Here is a 21,308-nt window from a genome sequence, read left to right on the forward strand (position 1 = left end):
TTTAAGAGCTTTATTGGCATGGGAAACATATGTTAATATTGCCAAAGCAAGTGAAGTAGATCATAAACAAAAGTGAAATAAACAATCAAAATTAACATTAAACATTACACTCACAAAAGTTTCAAAAGAATGAAGACATTTCAAATGTCATATTATGTGCAAATAGTTAAAGTACAAAAGTGGAAAAAAATAAACATAAATATGGGTTGTATTTAAAATGGTGTATGTTCTTCACTGGCTGCCCTTTTCTTGTGGCAACAGGTCACAAATATTGCAGCTGTGATTGCACACTGTGGTATTTCACCCAGGAGATATGGGAGTTTTTTTTTCTCTAATTCTTTGTGGGTCTGTGTAATCTGAGGGAAATATGTGTCTCTAATATGGTCATACATTTGGCAGGAGGTTAGGAAGTGTATCTCAGTTTCCACCTCATTTTGTGGGCAGTGAGCACATAGCCTGTCTTCTCTTGACAGCCAGATCTGCCTATGGCAGCCTTTCTCAATAGCAAGGCTATGCTCACTGAGTCTGTACATAGTCAAAGCTTTCCTTAATTTTGGGTCAGTCACTGTGGTCAGGTATTCTGCCACTGTGTATTCTCTGTTTATGGCAAAATGGCATTCTTGTTTGCTCTGTTTTTTTGTTAATTCTTTCCAATGTGTCAAGTAATTGTCTTTTTGTTTTCTCATGATTTGGTTGGGTCTAATTGTGTTGCTGTCCTGGGGCTCTCTCTCACTCTCTCTCTCTCTCTCTCTCTCTCTCTCTCTCTCTCTCTCTCTCTCTCTCTCTCTCTCTCTCTACTCTCTCTCTCTCTCTCTCTCTCTCTCTCTCTCTCTCTCTCTCTCTCTCTCTCTCTCTCTCTCTCTCTCTCTCTCTCTCTCTCTCTCTCTCTCTCTCTCTCTCTCTCTCTCTCTCCTACTCTCTCTGTCTCTCTCTCTCTCTCTCTCTGGCTCATCATGGAGAATATAAGATAATCTTTAAGAATGCAGTTACTAATGATTTTTCCCTTAAGCTTGACACAGCTACTTTTGGTCTTGCATATGAAGGGGATTTGGGGATTTTGAGATTACACATTCCTCAATAGCTGGAGCCCTCTTCTCCTCTCTCTGACAGACAGTCCTGCCAGTCCATCCAACATATCTACTGTGCCATGCCAGGCAGTCGCCAGCATGTTAATTAAATTAGACCAAACAGACCAATGTAAATCTGGGATCATTTAGTGTTGGGGCAGCCGGCTGAGCACAGTTTGCGACCATCATTTACCCGTCATGCATTATTAGCATTAGTGCTAACCCACCTTCACTGATTACCACAGACAGACAGAAGAGACTCATAGAGGGAATCCTTTCCATCATGAACCACCTCTCCGTCTCCTACAGGACATAAATTGACTCTGGTATAAGGACAGGGAATTGCCCAGAACAGAATATTCTGGAGACGAGTTGTCAAGGACCTATGCTCCCTAAAGAGTAGGTGTATTAAGAAAAGATAACAGTTTCAACATGCACGATTCCAAAAGAGCATAACTCATTTTCAAAGAGCCAAGACCCAAACTGATATGTTTTATATCTAATTCCTGCCAAACTGTATAAATTGAATTCTTGTTTCTCAGTTAGTAGTAGTCTGGACTAATCAATTCCACCTGGCCGACCAGCGAGTAGCAAAACGCTTGGCAGAGTAATCTTAGTGATGACTTCTTGGTAAAGTGAAAAGTCTGAAAGCCTGCTCCTTCCTCCAGGCCATAAACACCAGCACTCCACTACTCAACACACACTGTGTTTTGGGCTCTCTCTTTGTGTGTGTATAACTGTGTTTGCATGTGTCTCTGGCTCTTATTTCTTGAGGATTTGAGGGCCACTGCAAAGCAGAGGAAGACGGATTGTCCACACACGGTTGTTTCCCAGCTGAAACAGTTTGGAACAGTTCGGACATGTTTCCAGCTGAAACAGTTTGGAACAGTTCGGACATGTGTCCCACCTGAAACATTTTGGAACAGTTCGGACATGTTTCCCACCTGAAACATTTTGGAACAGTTCGGACATGTTTCCAGCTGAAACAGTTTGGAACAGTTCGGACATGTTTCCCAGCTGAAACAGTTTGGAACAGTTCGGACATGTTTCCCAGCTGAAACAGTTTGGAACAGTTCGGACATGTTTCCCAGCTGAAACAGTTTGGAACAGTTCGGACATGTTTCCCAGCTGAAACAGTTTGGAACAGTTCGGACATGTTTCCCAGCTGAAACAGTTTGGAACAGTTCGGACATGTTTCCCAGCTGAAACAGTTTGGAACAGTTCGGACATGTGTCCCAGCTGAAACAGTTTGGAACAGTTCGGACATGTTTCCCAGCTGAAACAGTTTGGAACAGTTCGGACATGTTTCCCAGCTGAAACAGTTTGGAACAGTTCGGACATGTTTCCCAGCTGAAACAGTTTGGAACAGTTCGGACATGTTTCCCAGCTGAAACAGTTTGGAACAGTTCGGACATGTTTCCCAGCTGAAACAGTTTGGAACAGTTCGGACATGTTTCCCAGCTGAAACAGTTTGGAACAGTTCGGACATGTTTTCCAGCTGAAATAGTTTGGAACAGTTTGGACATGTTTCCCAGCTGAAACAGTTTGGAAGAGTTCGGACATGTTTCCCAGCTGAAACAGTTTGGAACAGTTCGGACATGTTTCCAGCTGAAACAGTTTGGAACAGTTCGGACATGTTTCCCAGCTGAAACAGTTTGGAACAGTTCGGACATGTGTCCCAGCTGAAACAGTTTGGAACAGTTCGGACATGTTTCCCAGCTGAAACAGTTTGGAACAGTTCGGACATGTTTCCCAGCTGAAACAGTTTGGAACAGTTCGGACATGTTTCCCAGCTGAAACAGTTTGGAACAGTTCGGACATGTGTCCCAGCTGAAACAGTTTGGAACAGTTCGGACATGTTTCCCAGCTGAAACAGTTTGGAACAGTTCGGACATGTTTCCAGCTGAAACAGTTTGGAACAGTTCGGACATGTTTCCCAGCTGAAACAGTTTGGAACAGTTCGGACATGTTTCCCAGCTGAAACAGTTTGGAACAGTTCGGACATGTTTCCCAGCTGAAACAGTTTGGAACAGTTCGGACATGTTTCCCAGCTGAAACAGTTTGGAACAGTTCGGACATGTTTCCCAGCTGAAACAGTTTGGAACAGTTCGGACATGTTTCCCAGCTTTAACAGTTTGGAACAGTTCGGACATGTTTTCCAGCTGAAATAGTTTGGAACAGTTTGGACATGTTTCCCAGCTGAAACAGTTTGGAACAGTTCGGACATGTTTCCCAGCTGAAACAGTTTGGAACAGTTCGGACATGTTTCCAGCTGAAACAGTTTGGAACAGTTCGGACATGTTTCCCAGCTGAAACAGTTTGGAACAGTTCGGACATGTGTCCCAGCTGAAACAGTTTGGAACAGTTCGGACATGTTTCCCAGCTGAAACAGTTTGGAACAGTTCGGACATGTTTCCCAGCTGAAAGAGTTTGGAACAGTTCGGACATGTTTCCCAGCTGAAACAGTTTGGAACAGTTCGGACATGTGTCCCAGCTGAAACAGTTTGGAACAGTTCGGACATGTTTCCCAGCTGAAACAGTTTGGAACAGTTCGGACATGTTTCCCAGCTGAAACAGTTTGGAACAGTTCGGACATGTTTCCCAGCTGAAACAGTTTGGAACAGTTCGGACATGTTTCCCAGCTGAAACAGTTTGGAACAGTTCGGACATGTGTCCCAGCTGAAACAGTTTGGAACAGTTCGGACATGTTTCCCAGCTGAAACAGTTTGGAACAGTTCGGACATGTTTCCCAGCTGAAACAGTTTGGAACAGTTCGGACATGTTTCCCAGCTGAAACAGTTTGGAACAGTTCGGACATGTTTCCCAGCTGAAATAGTTTGGAACAGTTCGGGCATGTTTCCCAGCTGAAACAGTTTGGAACAGTTCGGACATGTTTCCCAGCTGAAACAGTTTGGAACAGTTCGGACATGTTTCCCAGATGAAACAGTTTGGAACAGTTCGGACATGTTTCCCAGCTGAAACAGTTTGGAACAGTTCGGACATGTTTCCCAGCTGAAACAGTTTGGAACAGTTCGGACATGTTTCCCAGCTGAAACAGTTTGGAACAGTTCGGACATGTTTTCCAGCTGAAATAGTTTGGAACAGTTCGGACATGTTTCCCAGCTGAAACAGTTTGGAACAGTTCGGACATGTTTCCCAGCTGAAACAGTTTGGAACAGTTCGGACATGTTTCCAGCTGAAACAGTTTGGAACAGTTCGGACATGTTTCCCAGCTGAAAGTTTGGAACAGTTCGGACATGTGTCCCAGCTGAAACAGTTTGGAACAGTTCGGACATGTTTCCCAGCTGAAACAGTTTGGAACAGTTCGGACATGTTTCCCAGCTGAAACAGTTTGGAACAGTTCGGACATGTTTCCCAGCTGAAACAGTTTGGAACAGTTCGGACATGTGTCCCAGCTGAAACAGTTTGGAACAGTTCGGACATGTTTCCCAGCTGAAACAGTTTGGAACAGTTCGGACATGTTTCCCAGCTGAAACAGTTTGGAACAGTTCGGACATGTTTCCCAGCTGAAACAGTTTGGAACAGTTCGGACATGTTTCCCAGCTGAAACAGTTTGGAACAGTTCGGACATGTGTCCCAGCTGAAACAGTTTGGAACAGTTCGGACATGTTTCCCAGCTGAAATAGTTTGGAACAGTTCGGACATGTTTCCCAGCTGAAACAGTTTGGAACAGTTCGGACATGTGTCCGAGCTGAAACAGTTTGGAACAGTTCGGACATGTTTCCCAGCTGAAACAGTTTGGAACAGTTCGGACATGTTTCCCAGCTGAAACAGTTTGGAACAGTTCGGACATGTTTCCCAGCTGAAACAGTTTGGAACAGTTCGGACATGTTTTCCAGCTGAAATAGTTTGGAACAGTTCGGACATGTTTCCCAGCTGAAACAGTTTGGAACAGTTCGGACATGTTTCCCAGCTGAAACAGTTTGGAACAGTTCGGACATGTTTCCCAGATGAAACAGTTTGGAACAGTTCGGACATGTTTCCCAGCTGAAACAGTTTGGAACAGTTCGGACATATATTATCATTACATTTTTTTACGTTTTTGTTTGTTGTCGGCTCTTCAGGGACAAAAAAATTCTTGAGGCAAGCCGAAGCCTACGCCCTCTCATCTTCGATTGTTTATCAGTAGGGATTCTTCAGCGAAGTGCCTGTTGTCATTCAATGAGAGACAACTCGTCCTCATGCATATTTTTTCACTGGAAAAATACTGCACCAAACACAAAATTGCATGAATAAGATCTCCTCGGCAAAAACTTCAAAATGAATGACAGATTTCTTGAAGTTATCTTAGATTAATTCTGACTATCTTGAGGAAGCGTATAATGGACAAACAGTACTATTGCCATTTTTTTCTCATTTTTCAAGCAAAGTTATTTTAAGGGAGTACGCGAGCACACTTGTTCGGTTTGCCTAGCCGCGCTCGGCTAGGAGCCAGCTGAAATGACACATTAGCTTACGACGTTAGCTTACTGTATATGAGACAAGGTTCCAACAGCAGTTCCAACAGCTGGCAGTTTATGGGTAGCCAGATATCCCAGAGTTGTAAACAGGACCAGGGAAATATACACTGTTTCTGGGCTCTGGGTTTGAGAGCATAGCTTATCAGTGGAGGGTTAACACGGCCTGAGGATCACTGGAGCACTGGGGAGCAGCAATAGTCTGTGACGCCAATTTCTTTGTTCTTTTTGCACCGTTTATCTTATCAAGTTTGGGATGTGCATATCATTTTGTTTTCTCTATTGACACAGGGTCTGACCCTAGCTAGACCTCCTCCACTCTCTGCTCTTCTTCTGCCCGCCCAGCTCTGGATGACTATTAGGTCACTGGTGGCTCAGCTAGTACTGGCAGAAGGGGAGCGTGTTCATACTCATACCAGCTAGCACCCAGCCCTGATCAGAGCAGGAGATGAACACTGGGAAATGTAATAAATAAGAGCCAGGGAGAGCACAGGTGAGAAACACCTGGCAACGCAAAAAGGAAAACAATCCCTTGGGAAAACGCTTTTTAACACATACAAGTTCATATTTCTCTCAAAACACAGTCACACTTACACAAAGAGACATGCAAAACACCCCTCCACACACAAATAAACACCCAAGCTAAAAACACACAAAACACATTTTGTTTAAACAAAAATGTCAAGGCCTTGTGGAAATACAAATGGGGTCACCAAACCACAAAAAAAAACACAGCGGACACATACTGTTAGTTTAACTGGAACGCAGCTTTAAAAATCAACATAAACTGGGAACAAACCAACACAAAACTATTATATTCTGATGTATTTCAAGACAACCTGCAGGTGGTGGTGGACTTTGGTATTTTTATGATGCACTATTTGTGCTCCAGCTAAATACTACATGGTGACGTCTGTAAAAAAACAAAAAACATACAACAAAAGGAAAACTGACAATGGGCACAGCCCCAGTCCACAGAGAAATGGTAGGCAGTGCAGAAATGCATCATTGTTGCTGCTTTTCACACTCATAAACTCCTGGAAGTTGGCATCTCTCTTCACAGTATTTTTCAAACACACACACACACACACACACACACACACACACACACACATCAGAGTTCTTCAGGGATTAATGTCAGAATAATACATGACCTAAATACATCTGGTTGGTTTCTCCTATTGAGAGTCAGCGTAGCCAGGGTATATATGCATCTTCTTATGAAAAATGACTGAACATCACCGTGTCAATCAGGCTCACTGTCACATTAACTGAAAAAAGCAATCTGTTCTTGATGGAAAAAAATAAAAATGAACTGCTTGAGTTAGTTAACAAACAAACACTATAAAAAGGTATTTTGTCTTCCTATAAAAATCTAAATAAAACAGCCTATGTGTGTTCTGATAACTGTAAAAACAATATATTTATATATTGTTGACACAATCCCTAAACCATAAAAGACCAAGTCATCTTGTCAGAGTTGACAGAGTCTAGTAGCTGGTGAAAGAGGGGGAGGTTTCTGACCATAAAATACAACATTCAATTTGAAGAAAAAATGTCTCAGACTCTCTCAGGTGTGAGCTTGCCCTGTCCTCATCCACCTCCTTCAAAGCCTCCCGTCCCAATATGAATGGCATCCTGGGGATTGACTACTTAGATAGCCTTCCTCTCTGTTTGGTGATGCATTGTATGTGAGCGCGACAGGGTGATAAAAACCACACAAGGGTGGGATGGGGATTGAAAGGTTAGCAGGCGAGGGGGTGTCTTTCTATTCTCTCCCCTCCATTACTTGAGTACACATTCAGACACAATCCCTTGGCTCCATTGTGTGGGGATTACTATAGCTGAATGGAATGGCTGGGGGTTTAGCCTCAGCTAAAGGCCAGAGTCAGAGCATACCTTGGCCCGGAATGACTTTAAATCCACTTTACATTTCATCAAGTCATCTTAACCAAGATTCAGATGTATTCAAGATTCATCTAAACCTAACCCTGAAATATCAAATCTTTCAAAGGAGAGTTTGGTTTAGGGCTTGCTTTTGTCAATATATCATCAGTTCACAGATGAAAGATCAAAGGTCTGGGTGCGAGTGGACACTTCTGTCATGTACAGTTGAAGTCGGAAGTTTACATACATTTAGTTTGGAGTCATTAAAACTCGTTTTTCAACCACTCCACACATTTCTTGTTAACAAACTATAGTTTTGGCAAGTCGATTAGGACATCGACTTTGTGCATGACACAAGTAATTTTTCCAACAATTGTTTACAGACAGATTATTTCACTTATAATTCACTGTATCACAATTCCAGTGGGTCAGAAGTTTACATACACTAAGTTGACTGTGCCTTTAAACAGCTTGGAAAATTACATAAAATGATGTCTTGGCTTTAGAAGCTTCTGATAGACTAATTGACATAATTTAAGTCAATTGGAGGTGTACCTGTTGATGTATTTCAAGGCTTACCTTCAAACTCAGTGCCTCTTTGCTTGACATCATGGGAAAATCAAAAGAAATCAGCCAAGACCTCAGAAATAAAATTGTAGATCTCCACAAGTCTGGTTCATCCTTGGTAGCAATTTCCAAACGCTTGAAGGTACCACGTCCATCTGTACAAACAATAGTAAGCAAGTATAAACACCATGGGACCACGCAGCCGTTATACCGGAGACGCGTTCTGTCTCTTAGAGATGAACGTACTTTGGTGCGAAAAGTGCAAATCAATCCCAGAACAACAGCAAAGGACCTTGTGAAGATGCTGGAGGAAACAGGTACAAAAGTATGTATATCCACAGTAAAACGAGTCCTGTATCGACATAACCTGAAAGGCTGCTCAGCAAGGAAGAATTCACTGCTCCAAAACCGCCATAAAAAAAGCCAAACTACGGTTTGCAACTTACCAATAGGGACAGAGATCGTACTTTTTGGAGAAATGTCCTCTGGTCTGATGAACCAAAAACAGAACTGTTTGGCCATAATGACCATCGTTGTGTTTGGAGGAAAAGAGGGGTGGCTTGCAAGCCGATGAACTCCATCCCAACCGTGAAGCATGGGCGTGGCAGCATCATGTTGTGGGGGTGCTTTGCTGCAGGAGGGACTGGTGCACTTCACAAAATAGATGGCATCATGAGGGAGGAGAATTATGTGGATATATTGAAGCAACATCTCAAGACATCATTCAGGAAGTTAAAGCTTGGCCGCAAATGGGTCTTCAAAATGGATAATGACCCCAAGCATACTTCCAAAGTTGTGGCAAAATGGCTTAAGGACAACAAAGCCAAGATATTGGAGTGGCCATCACACAGCCCTGATATCACTCCCATAGAAGATGTGTGGGCAGAACTGAAAAAGCGTGTGCGAGCAAGGAGGCCTACAAACCTGACTCAGTTACACCAGCTCTGTCAGGAGGAATGGGCCAAAATTCACCCAACATATTATGGGAAGTTTGTGGAAGGCTACCTGAAACGTTTGACCCAAGTTAAAAAATGTAAAGGCAATGCTACCAAATACTAATTGAGTGTATGTAAACTTCTGACCCACTGGGAATGTGATGAAAGAAATACAAGTTAAAATAAATCATTATCTCTACTATTATTCTGACATTTCACATTCTTAAAATAAAGTGGTGATCCTAACTGACCTTAGACAGGGAATTTTTACTTGGATTAAATTTCAGGAATTGTGAAAAACTGAGTTTAAATGTATTTGGCTAAGGTGTATGTAAACTTCCGACTTCAACTGTATCTGCTGCATGCGGCTAGGGAGGAACAACTATATGGACATCTGTGACTGCAATGGAGATGTCCAGCAATCCATGCGTCCGTAGAGTCCATAGAAGTCTGGCTGAGGTTAATGATGTGGTGCTGGCCTGGGCTCCTGTGCCCACCGGGTGCACCGGCTGGCCTGGCAAACAAGATCGTTTACCTCTCAACTACTCCACTGACCTTGGTGATAAAAACCCTGGCCCTTCATGAAGCCAGTTCAGACTGCATGGGAGACAATGCTTTATAAGGGAGAGTAAGGAAATGAGAGGGCATTGGGGGAGGGAGAAGGGGTCGAGGTGAGGGCACTGGTCAGGAGGGTGGCTTGTGGCCGGTGGGTAGGAGATTGAGTTTGGTCTCTCATGCAGAAATGGGGGTGTGGGTGATTGAAAGAGAAGTGTGTCCACATAGCATAGCAGGTATTCCACCAGAAAGCAGGATATTAATGTGTGGAGGAGGAATTGTGAGTGACTGATTAGGAAGCAGTTCTGGGGCCTTGACTCATAGCTAAGCTCAACTGAACAAAGCTCCTCTGCTTCACATCTGACTCTAAACAAGCGTGGAGCCTTAGGGACTATAGGTAAATACATCATAAGTCATAAAGGAGGTGTTTTAAAAATCCCTGCTTAGATATGTGGATGAAAAAAGGAAGACGTGATGTGATGTGAGGAGAATATATCTCATTTGTAGCGGTATGGCAAGTTGCCATGCCGCACGCAGCCTTGACGTGAAGAGGAGCGGTGTGCAGCAGGGATCGGTGTTAGGGCAATTCCAGTGTGTGCTTTCCCTCTGGGAGAGAGACAGGTTGCAAGCGGAGGGAGACGTTGTGACAAGTTCCTGCTCTTTCTTTATCTGGGTTATGAAGATAAGGTGTTCACACAACACCAACGTCACAAACAGACAAGCAGCACACACACACACTAAGCAATGTTGTTTTTTCCAAACAAGTCGCAGGGAACAGAGGATGGAGATCCCTCGCTAATGATTAACATACTGCCAAAAACAAACAGACATTTACCACAGAAAACAGCCTGATTATTTCCAGGAAATACCTGCAGATGGTAACTGAGCAAGCACACCAGCCATGGAGAATTCCTTAAATAAACAGCTTCCTGAACATATCTATTTTCAACTATTTAGAATTAAAGTCCAGTTTGATAATGTCAGCATCGCTTGACCAAAAGGACAATCTTATGTAATCACTTTTTTTTCCTGAATATTGACCCACTGCTCCTCTCTGTATATTGCAGAGTTAGTCAATACTAAGTCATAGGCTACTAAGTGAATATTATGTCTACAAAATACAGGTACAGTCAGGTAAGCTTTCTAAATTAGCCTACTATGAATTTGAGACAATAGGTACGTATGAAACACAGTTAGTGAACTGTTCCACTTCATTATGGACTAGTTGACTAATTGTATTTCATACGTACATATTGTCTCAATGACCTTGTCTCAAAGTGATTCTACTCTGTTTATATTCTATTCTCCTCCAGAGACAGATTTTGAAGACAGTCAATCAGTCAGCAGCGGGATGCCAGGTGGCTAGCGTGCCAGTCAGCCAGTCTCTGGTGGTATCTAGCTCCTGGGGCTCAGCCTTTCCTCACACATGGAGCCTGTCTGGGCAAGACCAACCCATGACACACTGTACTGGGCTGGGCTCATACTGGGAACGACTCACTGAACTGAGAGGGTGGAGGGGCCTGAGAGAGCATGCAGCTGCAGCGGGTTGGTCTTTCACCCTGCTCTTACCACACAGCCATATGGGCTAGGGTAGTGTATGCCTAGGCTAGTGTATGCCTAGGCTAGTGTATGGCTAGGCTAGTGTATGCCTAGGCTAGTGTATGCCTAGGCTAGTGTATCGCTAGGCTAGTCTATGCCTGGGCTAGTGTATGCCTGGGCTAGTGTATGGCTAGGCTAGTGTATGCCTTGGCTAGTGTATGGCTAGGCTAGTGTATGCCTGGGCTAGTGTATGCCTAGGCTAGTGTATGCCTGGGCTAGTGTATGCCTGGGCTAGTGTATGCCTAGGTGAGTGTATGCCTGGGCTAGTGTATGCCTGGGCTAGTGTATGCCTGGGCTAGTGTATGCCTAGGCTAGTGTATGGCTAGGCTAGTGTATGCCTAGGCTAGTGTATGCCTAGGCTAGTGTATGGCTAGGCTAGTGTATGCCTAGGCTAGTGTATGGCTAGGCTAGTGTATGCCTAGGCTAGTGTATGCCTGGGCTAGTATAGTGCTAGGCTAGTGTAATGCTAGGCTAGTGTATGTCTAGGCTAGTGTATGCCTAGGCTAGTGTAGTGCTAGGCTAGTGTATGTCTAGGCTAGTGTAGTGCTAGGCTAGTGTATGTCTAGGCTAGTGTATGGCTAGGCTAGTGTATGTCTAGGCTAGTGTATGGCTAGGCTAGTGTATGGCTAGGCTAGTGTATGTGCGTGTGTTTATTTTATTATTTGTCATTTTTTTATTTAACCATTATTTAACTAGGCAAGTCAGTTAAGAACAAATTCATATTTACAATGACGGCCTACACCGACCAAACCCAGACGACTCTGGGCCAATTGTGTGCCGCCCTATGGGACTCCCAATCATGGCCGGTTGTGATACAGCCTGGATTCAACCAGGGTGTCTATAGTGATGCCTCAAGCACTGAGATGCAGCGCCGTAGACCACTGCACCACTCGGGAGTGGGGGTGGGGTGAAACAGATGCAGCTTTGGGAAAACAACCACAAAATCTCAAGCTGAACCTCATACAGAGATTAGTATCGCTCATAGACACAGAGCACACACAAGCACAAACTGCAAATATACACCTACCCTACCTTATCAAACCCCAGATACATACACATCTACCCAACCTTATCAAACCCCAGATCAATACACATCTACTCTACCTTATCAAACCCCAGATCAATACACATCTACCCTACCTTATCAAACCCCAGATCAATACACATCTACCCTACCTTATCAAACCCCAGATCAATACACATCTACCCTACCTTATCAAACCCCAGATCAATACACATCTACCCTACCTTATCAAACCCCAGATTGTGAGATTATAAAGGGGATGGAAACAGAGCAGGGCAGGAACTTTCCAGTATTTTTATGATTTTGTTCATTTTTCCAGTGAAGTGATGGTGAGCCTCTCCCTCTCTCCCACCTGGTGAGATAGGACCTGAACCACTCCATGGGAATGTTCCAAATGGCACCCTGTTCCCTATTGTCCCTGTCCAAAGTAGTGCACTATACAGAGAAAAGGGTGCATCTTGGATGCAGTCCTGGGTTGGTTCTGCCACAGCAGCAGTTCGGGCAGTTCAGGCCGGGCAGTTCAGGCCGGGCATGAACAGGCTCAGGCATGTGGGAAGCAGTGGGTGGCATCTCAAAGGCAGCAGTAGCACTCACTCAACTGTTAAATGGATACTATTTATACTTATGTAATGCGTTGGATGTTGGGTATATACAGACATATATCCTTGTTTAATTTCATAATCTGAAATTATTACGCTTTCTTTTCTACAAAGCAACATAAAATCAATGCCTCTCACTAGTTTTTGTTTACTTTCTTAAAGCCACAATTTAAAACATGTTCATTTAAACAGTACTGCTAATTAAAATGACTGTCGATCAAAACCCTCTTCCATGTGAATTATATTACGCACATACTATCAATCAGGCTTCAGATTAAATTTAAAAGCAATCAGCGACGGGACGGTTTTAACAAATCAATGGTAATCTAATTAAGCAATAAGGCCCGAGAGGGTGTGGTATATGGCCAATATACCACGGCTATGGGCTGTTCTATAGATGTTATATAACTGTTCTTATGCACGGCGCAACGTCGTAGTGGCAATGTAACCTACATCTGTTATTAAACTTGAGTGATGATGCCTCCCTGTCTTTGTCTATTGGTGCCATTCCAAGTCCTTACCATCTCTCACTCGCTTCCATTACCATTACTCAGCAAAATGTCTAGTAAAAACTTACTTCCATTACCATTAATCAGCAAAATGTCTAGTAAAAAAATCAAAAATAAACATTAGTGCGTTTATATGCACACTAATAATTCGATATTAAACTGATTATGGCAGTAGGCTGAGTATGGCATTAGTCATTTAAACGCCTTACTCTGCTGATCTTAAATCGGCGTAAGGTCAAAAATCTAAGTCAGCATACGCCGATTAAAACACCTGGATTTCTGAGCAATTTGTCAAATTGTTAAGACATGTAAACACCTTCATTGGCGTTCCAGCTGTGTATTTGATCTACGCATGTGCTAGCACCAGCCGAGCAAGCCTCCCTCTTTAGCACGAGTGGAGTGAGTTCGGAACAACTGTATGCATGTGTCATAGAAGTAGTTTTCACATACAAACTCTATATGTCCGAACACAGAATCAAATACCCTTCCCAAAAATAGCATGTTCGCTGTGGTACAACATTTATTGTGATTGCTGATTTTCTGCATTTATCAGACTGCCATCAGGTAGCCTGATTTCAGATGTGTCCATGTAAACAGGATTATTTGGGCAATTGTGTGTCTTGCAAAGCACGTAAACATTTGAATCAAACTATTATAATAATCTGACTATACACAATAATCACATTATTGAGTGCATGTAACCGTACTCCTTGTCAAGCCAAAGTCTGATGTATAAGCCCATCAGTAGTTTTAAGAAGCACTTTGAAACTCCTTGACGTTTGTGTGTATAAGTCTATTGAGAGGACAAGTTATTATTCTTTCATTAGATGGTTTGTGTTTCTGGTAAGTAACAAACAGCCAGACCATAATAAGCCTGCAGCGAGAGAGGCAATGAGCAGCTACTGAAAACAGACTTACTCTAGCCTCTAACACATGGACAAGATGACAGAGCCACTTATCATTACATCATTTATCATATCTGACCCCCTACACTAGGGTTGAGTCCCAAACGGCACTGTTTTCCCTTCATAGTGCACTACTTTTGACCAGAGCCCTATGGGTCCGTAGCCAGGAGTTAAGAGGCTCGGTGGAGTTGACAACCACCACTTAAATCATCAAACATACTCTTGCATCGGCTCGCTTCTCCAACCCTCCTTTACATTCCTATTCCAGGTCTTCTTCAGAACTACAGCCGTTTAGTTAAACAGATGATAAAGCTTAAGCATGCATGCCTCTTTAGTGTGTTTCCTTTTTACTGTTTCATGGCCTGGCTTATCTGGTTCTCTTACTATGGAATAAAAGAGAGGATCTACTTGCCATATGCCACTGAGTATGACCCATAAATCCATTAGAAAACTACTAGGATAAGATCCTTCTTCTCCTTCAGGCTTTAAAGCAAAAACAGGGCAAGAGACCGTTGGTCAGTTATTGTACGTTCATACTCATTGCTGCCAAGTTAACCCCTCCTTAAGTCTAAAAAACACCTGTTGGTCTGGTGGTTAAACATTTAAATGACTTGTTGTTTTGACTTGAGAGCACAAAGGAATATGATTTAATGGCTGTTAAAGTAATCAACAAAAAGATAAACCCTGATAGCATTTACCTGTTAAAAGCTATTTTGGCTGCAGAAAATTCACACATTACATTTAAAATCGACTACATGAATAAGACTGACGATGTCTAAAACAGAAACCAAATATCTGAGAAAAAAAAAATCTGAAAAACCTGCTTAATTCTGACTGTGGAATTATTAGAAGGTATGATTCAGTTATTACACCAGTATAACTAAGTGTAGAGGCTCTTGCACCTCAAGGCACCTGATTAGTCAGTGAAAAATTATGTCTGATAAAAATGTGCCTAGCTAGCATGCCATCATCTTTTTGTGTGTAAATACTATTTTTAGAGAGTGAGAGAGAGAGAGAGAGAGAGTGGGAGATGGAGAGTAAGGGGGAGAGAGAGAGAGTGAGAGACGGAGAGTAACAGAGAGAGAGAGAGAGAGAGAGAGAGAGAGAGAGAGAGAGAGATGGAGAGTAAGGGAGAGATGGAGAGTAGGGGAGAGAGAGAGAGAGAGAGAGAGAGAGAGAGAGAGAGAGAGAGAGAGAGAGAGAGATGGAGAGTAAGGGAGAGATGGAGAGTAGGGGAGAGAGAGAGAGAGAGAGAGAGAGAGAGAGAGAGAGAGAGAGAGAGAGAGAGAGAGAGCTTTCACTAGCATGGTATAGTATAGTATCATCTTCCTCCCAGCAGCTGCTGAGTTCCTGTTATTTTACCACAGATTCATCACGGATCGCTGAGAGTCAGAAATGCATTCCATGATTCAATTTCCCCCCTCTGCATTCTTAACTAAAGCCCCCCTCCCCTCCCCTCCCATCTCTCTGTATCTCTACTGTAGCTACATAATCATTAAAAACTATTAACATCTTCATTCTCAGGGAGTGAGTGGACCTGAGTTATGTATGTTGTAGTGACGTTTTCGGCTCTATTGTATGTCTATGTGGTAAAGTCAGATCTGGGTTCCAATACTATTGGAAATCTTTAAGATACATTAAGCGTTTGTCTTAACAATGAACCCAGGTCTTGTAATAATGAAGTCAGGGCATGGGGGTGCTCTGCTCAGTGCTGCTACAGATATTGACAGGACTTTTGACAGAACCTCTAGAAGGGCCGTCAGCGGTTCAATTCATGTTCCTATTGATCAGATTATTTAACCGATTGATCCCATCAATGCTGATGGATGGATAGAGAAGAGAAGACAAAGAAGAGGAGAAGAGAGGCATGAAGCGAAGTGAAGACCTCCGGAGCAGAGATAGACATACAGCAACAGGAAGGGTCTGGTAGAAGGAGACAGTGGACTCCATCCCGTAATGATTCATCATCGATACTGTCTTGAATTTATTGAATTACCATGTCTCACTAACTCTCCTTAATCCATGCTTAATTCAAGTCAACTACATACAATAGTTGCTGCAGGAGCAAATTCTCTAACTCTTAAATCCTGAAAATAACCTAATGACCATAATACCCTTGAACAGTACTCTAACTACAACTACATTACAGTGGAAAACATATTTACGAAATATGATGAAGCATATTTGTAGTGATTCTATAACACATTACTTTTATAGTGCATTATTATTCAGTTCTTACCCCATTGTAGCAGCGTTTCTCCTCGGAGCCGGTGAAGTGGTATGGCTGCTTGGTGTGGCACTTCTGGATGAAATCCTTGAAGAAGTTGTTGACGTCTGCCAGTGAGATGACGCAGACGGCCGAGCTGGCCGTGGGTTCCGGGGAGTCTGGCTTGGATCGGGCGAAGGCAGCAAACAGCACGTCCTCCCTTTCCTTCAGCCCCATCTCCTGCCTCAGCTCGCTGCCAGCCTCGGCCACATGGGCTGCCTGGAGGACATTAAACACCTCGACGCTGGCCAAGCGCCGCCGCCGCCGCCTCTCCGTCAGGATGCACTCAAAGGGCATCTCCACATAGCGCCGCAGCTCCGGGTCGGTGCCGCACATGCGGACGATGCGGGTGTGGTAGACCTGCGAGCTGCGGCCCTCACGCTGCACGGTGAGGAAGTAGGCGTGGCTGCCGCTCTGGAAGGAGTAGACGTAACGCAGGTGGTGGTCGCCGCGGAGGCCCGGGGCCAGGTCCATGTAGGACTGGTCGGAGAAGAAACGGAAGCCATCTTGGGTTTCTTTCATCTGACGCACTGAGATGGTGTGGTGCTGTGGCTGCTGGGCCTGGGGGTCGGAGGTCATGCGGGACGGACTTCCAGTTCCAGTGATCTCCGAGTTCCCCACGAAGAACCGTACCACGCCTCCGCTCACCATGTTGAGCACACAGGAACCCAGGGGGCTGGTAACACAGTCGGGACAGCCCTGCTGTCCTCCATCATCTGTCTTGGGTGAATACATACAGTTCACCTCCTTGTAAACATTCCCTCTCTCCACCAGCAAGTGGCGACGGCAGACACCGGCGTCCGCCGAGCTGCAGCTGAACAGCTCATCGTCATAGTAACGCTCCACCAGCAGGGCCATGTTATTGTTGTCCAACACAGCGTTGGGCTTGCCAGCAGCTCCATCCTGGCTACTTGGGCCACATTGCCTTTCGACACCAGCCTCTGACACTGGCCCGGTCCAGTACTCCGACAGCTTGGTCAGGTTCTCTGACAGCGCATAGATCCTGTTCACAGCACCAACGTAAACCGTCCCCTCGAAGGTGACCAGGTTCTGTATAGCGGAGTCGGCCTCGAAGCTGGGCAGGTTGTAGGTCACAGAGAGGTTGAGCTTGGAGTTCTCGGCCGGTTCATCACATTGACCTCTCACCTTCGAGGAGCACAGAGCCCAGAGGATGATCATGATGTCCAACAAGCAGATATTCTTCATCCTGTTCCAAAATAAGACATAGAAAGAGAGAAGTTACATTACACTGTATGTTTTAGTCAATTAGCAGACAGGCTTATCCAGAGCCACTTATTATCTCATTCAACTAAGGTTAGGAAAGTAAAAAAATGAGGGGTGACTTATTCGGGACATTCATAACAATAACACAAAGAAAACACCATCAGACATAATAATGTTGGCGTCTAGACTTCCCTCACATGTTCAGACAGAGCGTTGTGGAGAAAAAGGAACATTATCTTGATAAAAATAGGGATTAGAAAAACAAGAGGGATCCCTATTGCTTTGTCAGGCTCATAAATGGAACTGTGTGTCAGGGTCTAAAGCCGTGGTCTACTCACTCCACCACAGCACCACGTCAGTGAAATCACTGTCAACTGGATGCTGATATGACTTGGGAGCATTATGGAGCCCCACTTCAATATCAAACACATCAGCACTCCTACTATGACTCTCTATTATTGTGAACAAGCCAGTCAGTGAAACTCATGTTGACCAACGGACAATAAAGTTTTATTGAAGTGGTGTTTTGCAGTGCTGACCGAGCAACACTCAGTACCACTTCGGTGGTTCCAAATTCCAGATCTCTGGTTCCATTCCGGCCACAGTGCGACCCAATTGGGTGAATCACCGAGGATACAGTAACCCTCTCTGGTCTGTAGGGCGATGCAACCAACCAACCACACAGCTAAGTTTAGAAAACTTCCCCAAAGGAGTGGTAGCTAGAACCCCAATTAAAACAAGTCAGGTGGACTATGAGTGGGGCGCTGTACAAAATGATAAATAGTTGGAATGCAGGCCACTTAAATGGCAATCCACTGGGGAATGCTTTTAAGGTCTGTCAGAGAGAGAGAGAGAGAGGTAGGTAGGTAGGTAGGTAGGTAGGTAGGTAGGTAGGTAGGTAGGTAGGTAGGTAGGTAGGTAGGTAGGTAGGTAGGTAGGTAGGTAGGTAGGTAGGTAGGTAGGTAGGTAGGTAGGTAGGTAGGTAGGTAGGTAGGTAGGTAGGTAGGTAGGTAGGTAGGTAGATAGATAGATAGATAGATAGATAGATAGATAGATAGATAGATAGATAGATAGATAGATAGATAGATAGATAGATAGATAGATAGATAGATAGATAGGAGGAGAAAGAGAGAGATTTCAGACCCTAGTTAATCAGAACATTTGCATGTAGGATTTCACCTGCTTGGTCCATATCAGCACATTTTGTACAAGTGGTGGGAAGACAACAAAAACAGCAGGAGAGGTCAGCAAGGAGAGAACCCCCTTAGCATAATTTCCTAATATCCTGAGTGGAGAATATTTCTTGATTTAACAATACATTGTTGTTGTTTCTCTATTATAGGCCAGTTTTGCACTTGATATTTCCAGACAATTCATAAATCTCACTATCATATTTAAATGGATGATTCCACAGCAGCCAATACATATGTAGCCACTATAGGCTATGAAAACTATGTTTATATCAATATAATGTTACATAGCCTTTCTTGATTACTGCAAACACGTGATTGATTAACCCCCTGGAACCTAAGGGTTTTCTCAATGAGTTGTACCTCCCTAAAACATTACATCGTTATAAGAATGTAATAACATTATTGACCATCAGTCCAGAGTTCTGATTTTCTATTTTAGGACACTTGGGGTCATCACAGACAAATATATACAATTCTAGTGATGGAGAGGAAATGGGGGCCCCTCGTGCAAAACTATTTTCAAGGATGGATGGGAGTCAAAGTGGCATGCGCACATACTAGAGGAATGACTAGTTTGTTTTTTACTAACAATTATGAGTAAGCGTGAAGAACGAAAACACATTTCATTGACTCCATATTATTGTACCATTATTGGTCCCCGTCTGGCTCAGTTAGTAGAGAATGGCGATTCCCACGGGAGACCAGTACAAAAAGTATGAAAATGTATGTCGCTCTAGTTAAGAGCCTTTTTTTTTTATGTACCACGCACCTGCTCCCGTGTCCCGTCCCGATACAATTAATTTCTTATAGGTGTTATTGCAAGTAACAAGTAAATACAGATTTGATAAACATAATTTTAAAGGATATATCGTTATTTAAAGAGAGGGAAGGGATTCATGAGAGAAACTGTTGAGAGAAATCCGCGGAACATTCTGTGAGGCTATTCTGGAGATGTTGGTTAGTGTAAGCTTATCATTGCAAAACGTAGGCTATTAGGACAATACTATAATTTAATCAATAAACTAAAGTATTCAGCATTGGCTAGCTTTCTGATACGCGTCTGAGCAAACGCGTATTGCCGAGCGTTTCGTGGATGCCTAATTTTAATAGGCCTATGTAGACTAATTAAAAGTAAAGCAAACTTAAATAGCATTATTAAACCAAGTATACATTTAAAATTTGTAAAAAATAGAACGTACCTGTCAGTTAGACACCTGTCTCAGTTATGTTTGGGTTTCTTCTTTCAAATCATAGTAGGCTACACAACTCAGGATTCCTCACAAGAGACTGTGCGCATTGACTTTTTGACGGCCGAATAACAAATTGATATGCAAAAGATGCGTTTGACTTTGAATACTCTGCCCTTTTCTCTTTATTTTCACAACGAATACAAAAGTTTGTCCTTTACTCAGACACAAGAAGACCGTTTCTCAATCCGTTTTTCAAGATGCGGACCTGTGTGACTCAGGAGTGTGAGGTGTAGATCACGCACACTGGCATTCAAACCCCCTCCGTTTTTTGTCTGCTCTCGTAGCGCTCCTCCTCTATAAACTACTCTACTGCGAGAGGTGGTGAGGCGCGGGAGTTCACACAGGTGAATTTCATAGGGTTTCATCGATGGCACCCGTACATTTGACTGTTTAGTCTTTAGCTTGGTCCCCACAGTGTATGTTAATAATTACGTTATGTAACAAGTCAATAAAATAGCCTATTGTTTATACTGTGTGTATAAAAAAATTAAAAACGCCCTCCTAATATTGAGTTGCACCCCACCCCCCCTTGCCCTCAGAACATCCTCAATTCATCTGGGAATGGCCTCCACAAGGTGTAGAAAGCATTCCACAGGGATGCTGGCCCATGTTGACTCCAATGCTTCCCACAGTTGTGTCAAGTTGTCTGGATGTCATTTGGGTGGTGGACCATTCTTGATACACATGAACCTGTTGAGTATGAAAAACCCAGCAGTTCTTGACACAAACCGGGGTGCCTGCCAACTACTACCAGTCTATGTCATGGAAAGAGTAGGTGTCCTTAATGTTTTGTACACTCAGTGTAAATCGCTGTTGAAGCAACTGTTGAAGACTAGAAAAACTATTTAACATTCCACCCGAATTTCCACTCCCTAAGAAAGACCACTGACTCAGTCTGCTTGTCAAGTTAAAACGGCTCGCTCAGCCGTAAATAAAGAGATACATTTTGAACACTAACCCAACTGAGTGTGTCACCTATGAATCACAGTGGGCAGCACAACAATCCCTTTGTCCTACTTCCTGAAACCAGGCAATTGGAATGAAAGGGAGTTGGAAATCAAGATAACAGTGTGTAGAGCTTAAAATCAAATGAAAAGGCATACTGGTGTTAGCTGTAATAAGTAGGTAGGATCCTATCCACTTTCCACAGTGACTGTGAGGTTATTTTGGCTTCAAAAGGAGATGCTGAAGTGGAACAAGTGACAACAGAAATAGAGAATAACAGTAGTGCCCTTCAGATGACTTCATTC

General features: G+C 43.5%; 1 protein-coding gene across 1 annotated transcript in view; it reads right to left on the bottom strand.

Moving 5' to 3' along the window:
- Positions 1–20,303, bottom strand: part of LOC139375219 (MET proto-oncogene, receptor tyrosine kinase) — a 97,351-nt gene extending 77,048 nt beyond the window's left edge. Inside the window, exons 1-2 of the mRNA XM_071116814.1 lie at positions 20,008–20,303; positions 16,365–17,598 (exon numbers count right to left, since the gene is read on the bottom strand). Coding sequence (XP_070972915.1) covers positions 16,365–17,597 — 1,233 coding nt within the window. The 5' untranslated portion in view covers position 17,598; positions 20,008–20,303. The remainder of the gene's footprint in view (positions 1–16,364; positions 17,599–20,007) is intronic.
- Between the last annotated feature and the right edge of the window lie 1,005 nt (positions 20,304–21,308).

This window comes from Oncorhynchus clarkii, chromosome 2, assembly GCF_045791955.1.
Source record: "Oncorhynchus clarkii lewisi isolate Uvic-CL-2024 chromosome 2, UVic_Ocla_1.0, whole genome shotgun sequence".
In the NCBI taxonomy this organism is placed as follows: Eukaryota; Metazoa; Chordata; class Actinopteri; order Salmoniformes; family Salmonidae; genus Oncorhynchus; species Oncorhynchus clarkii.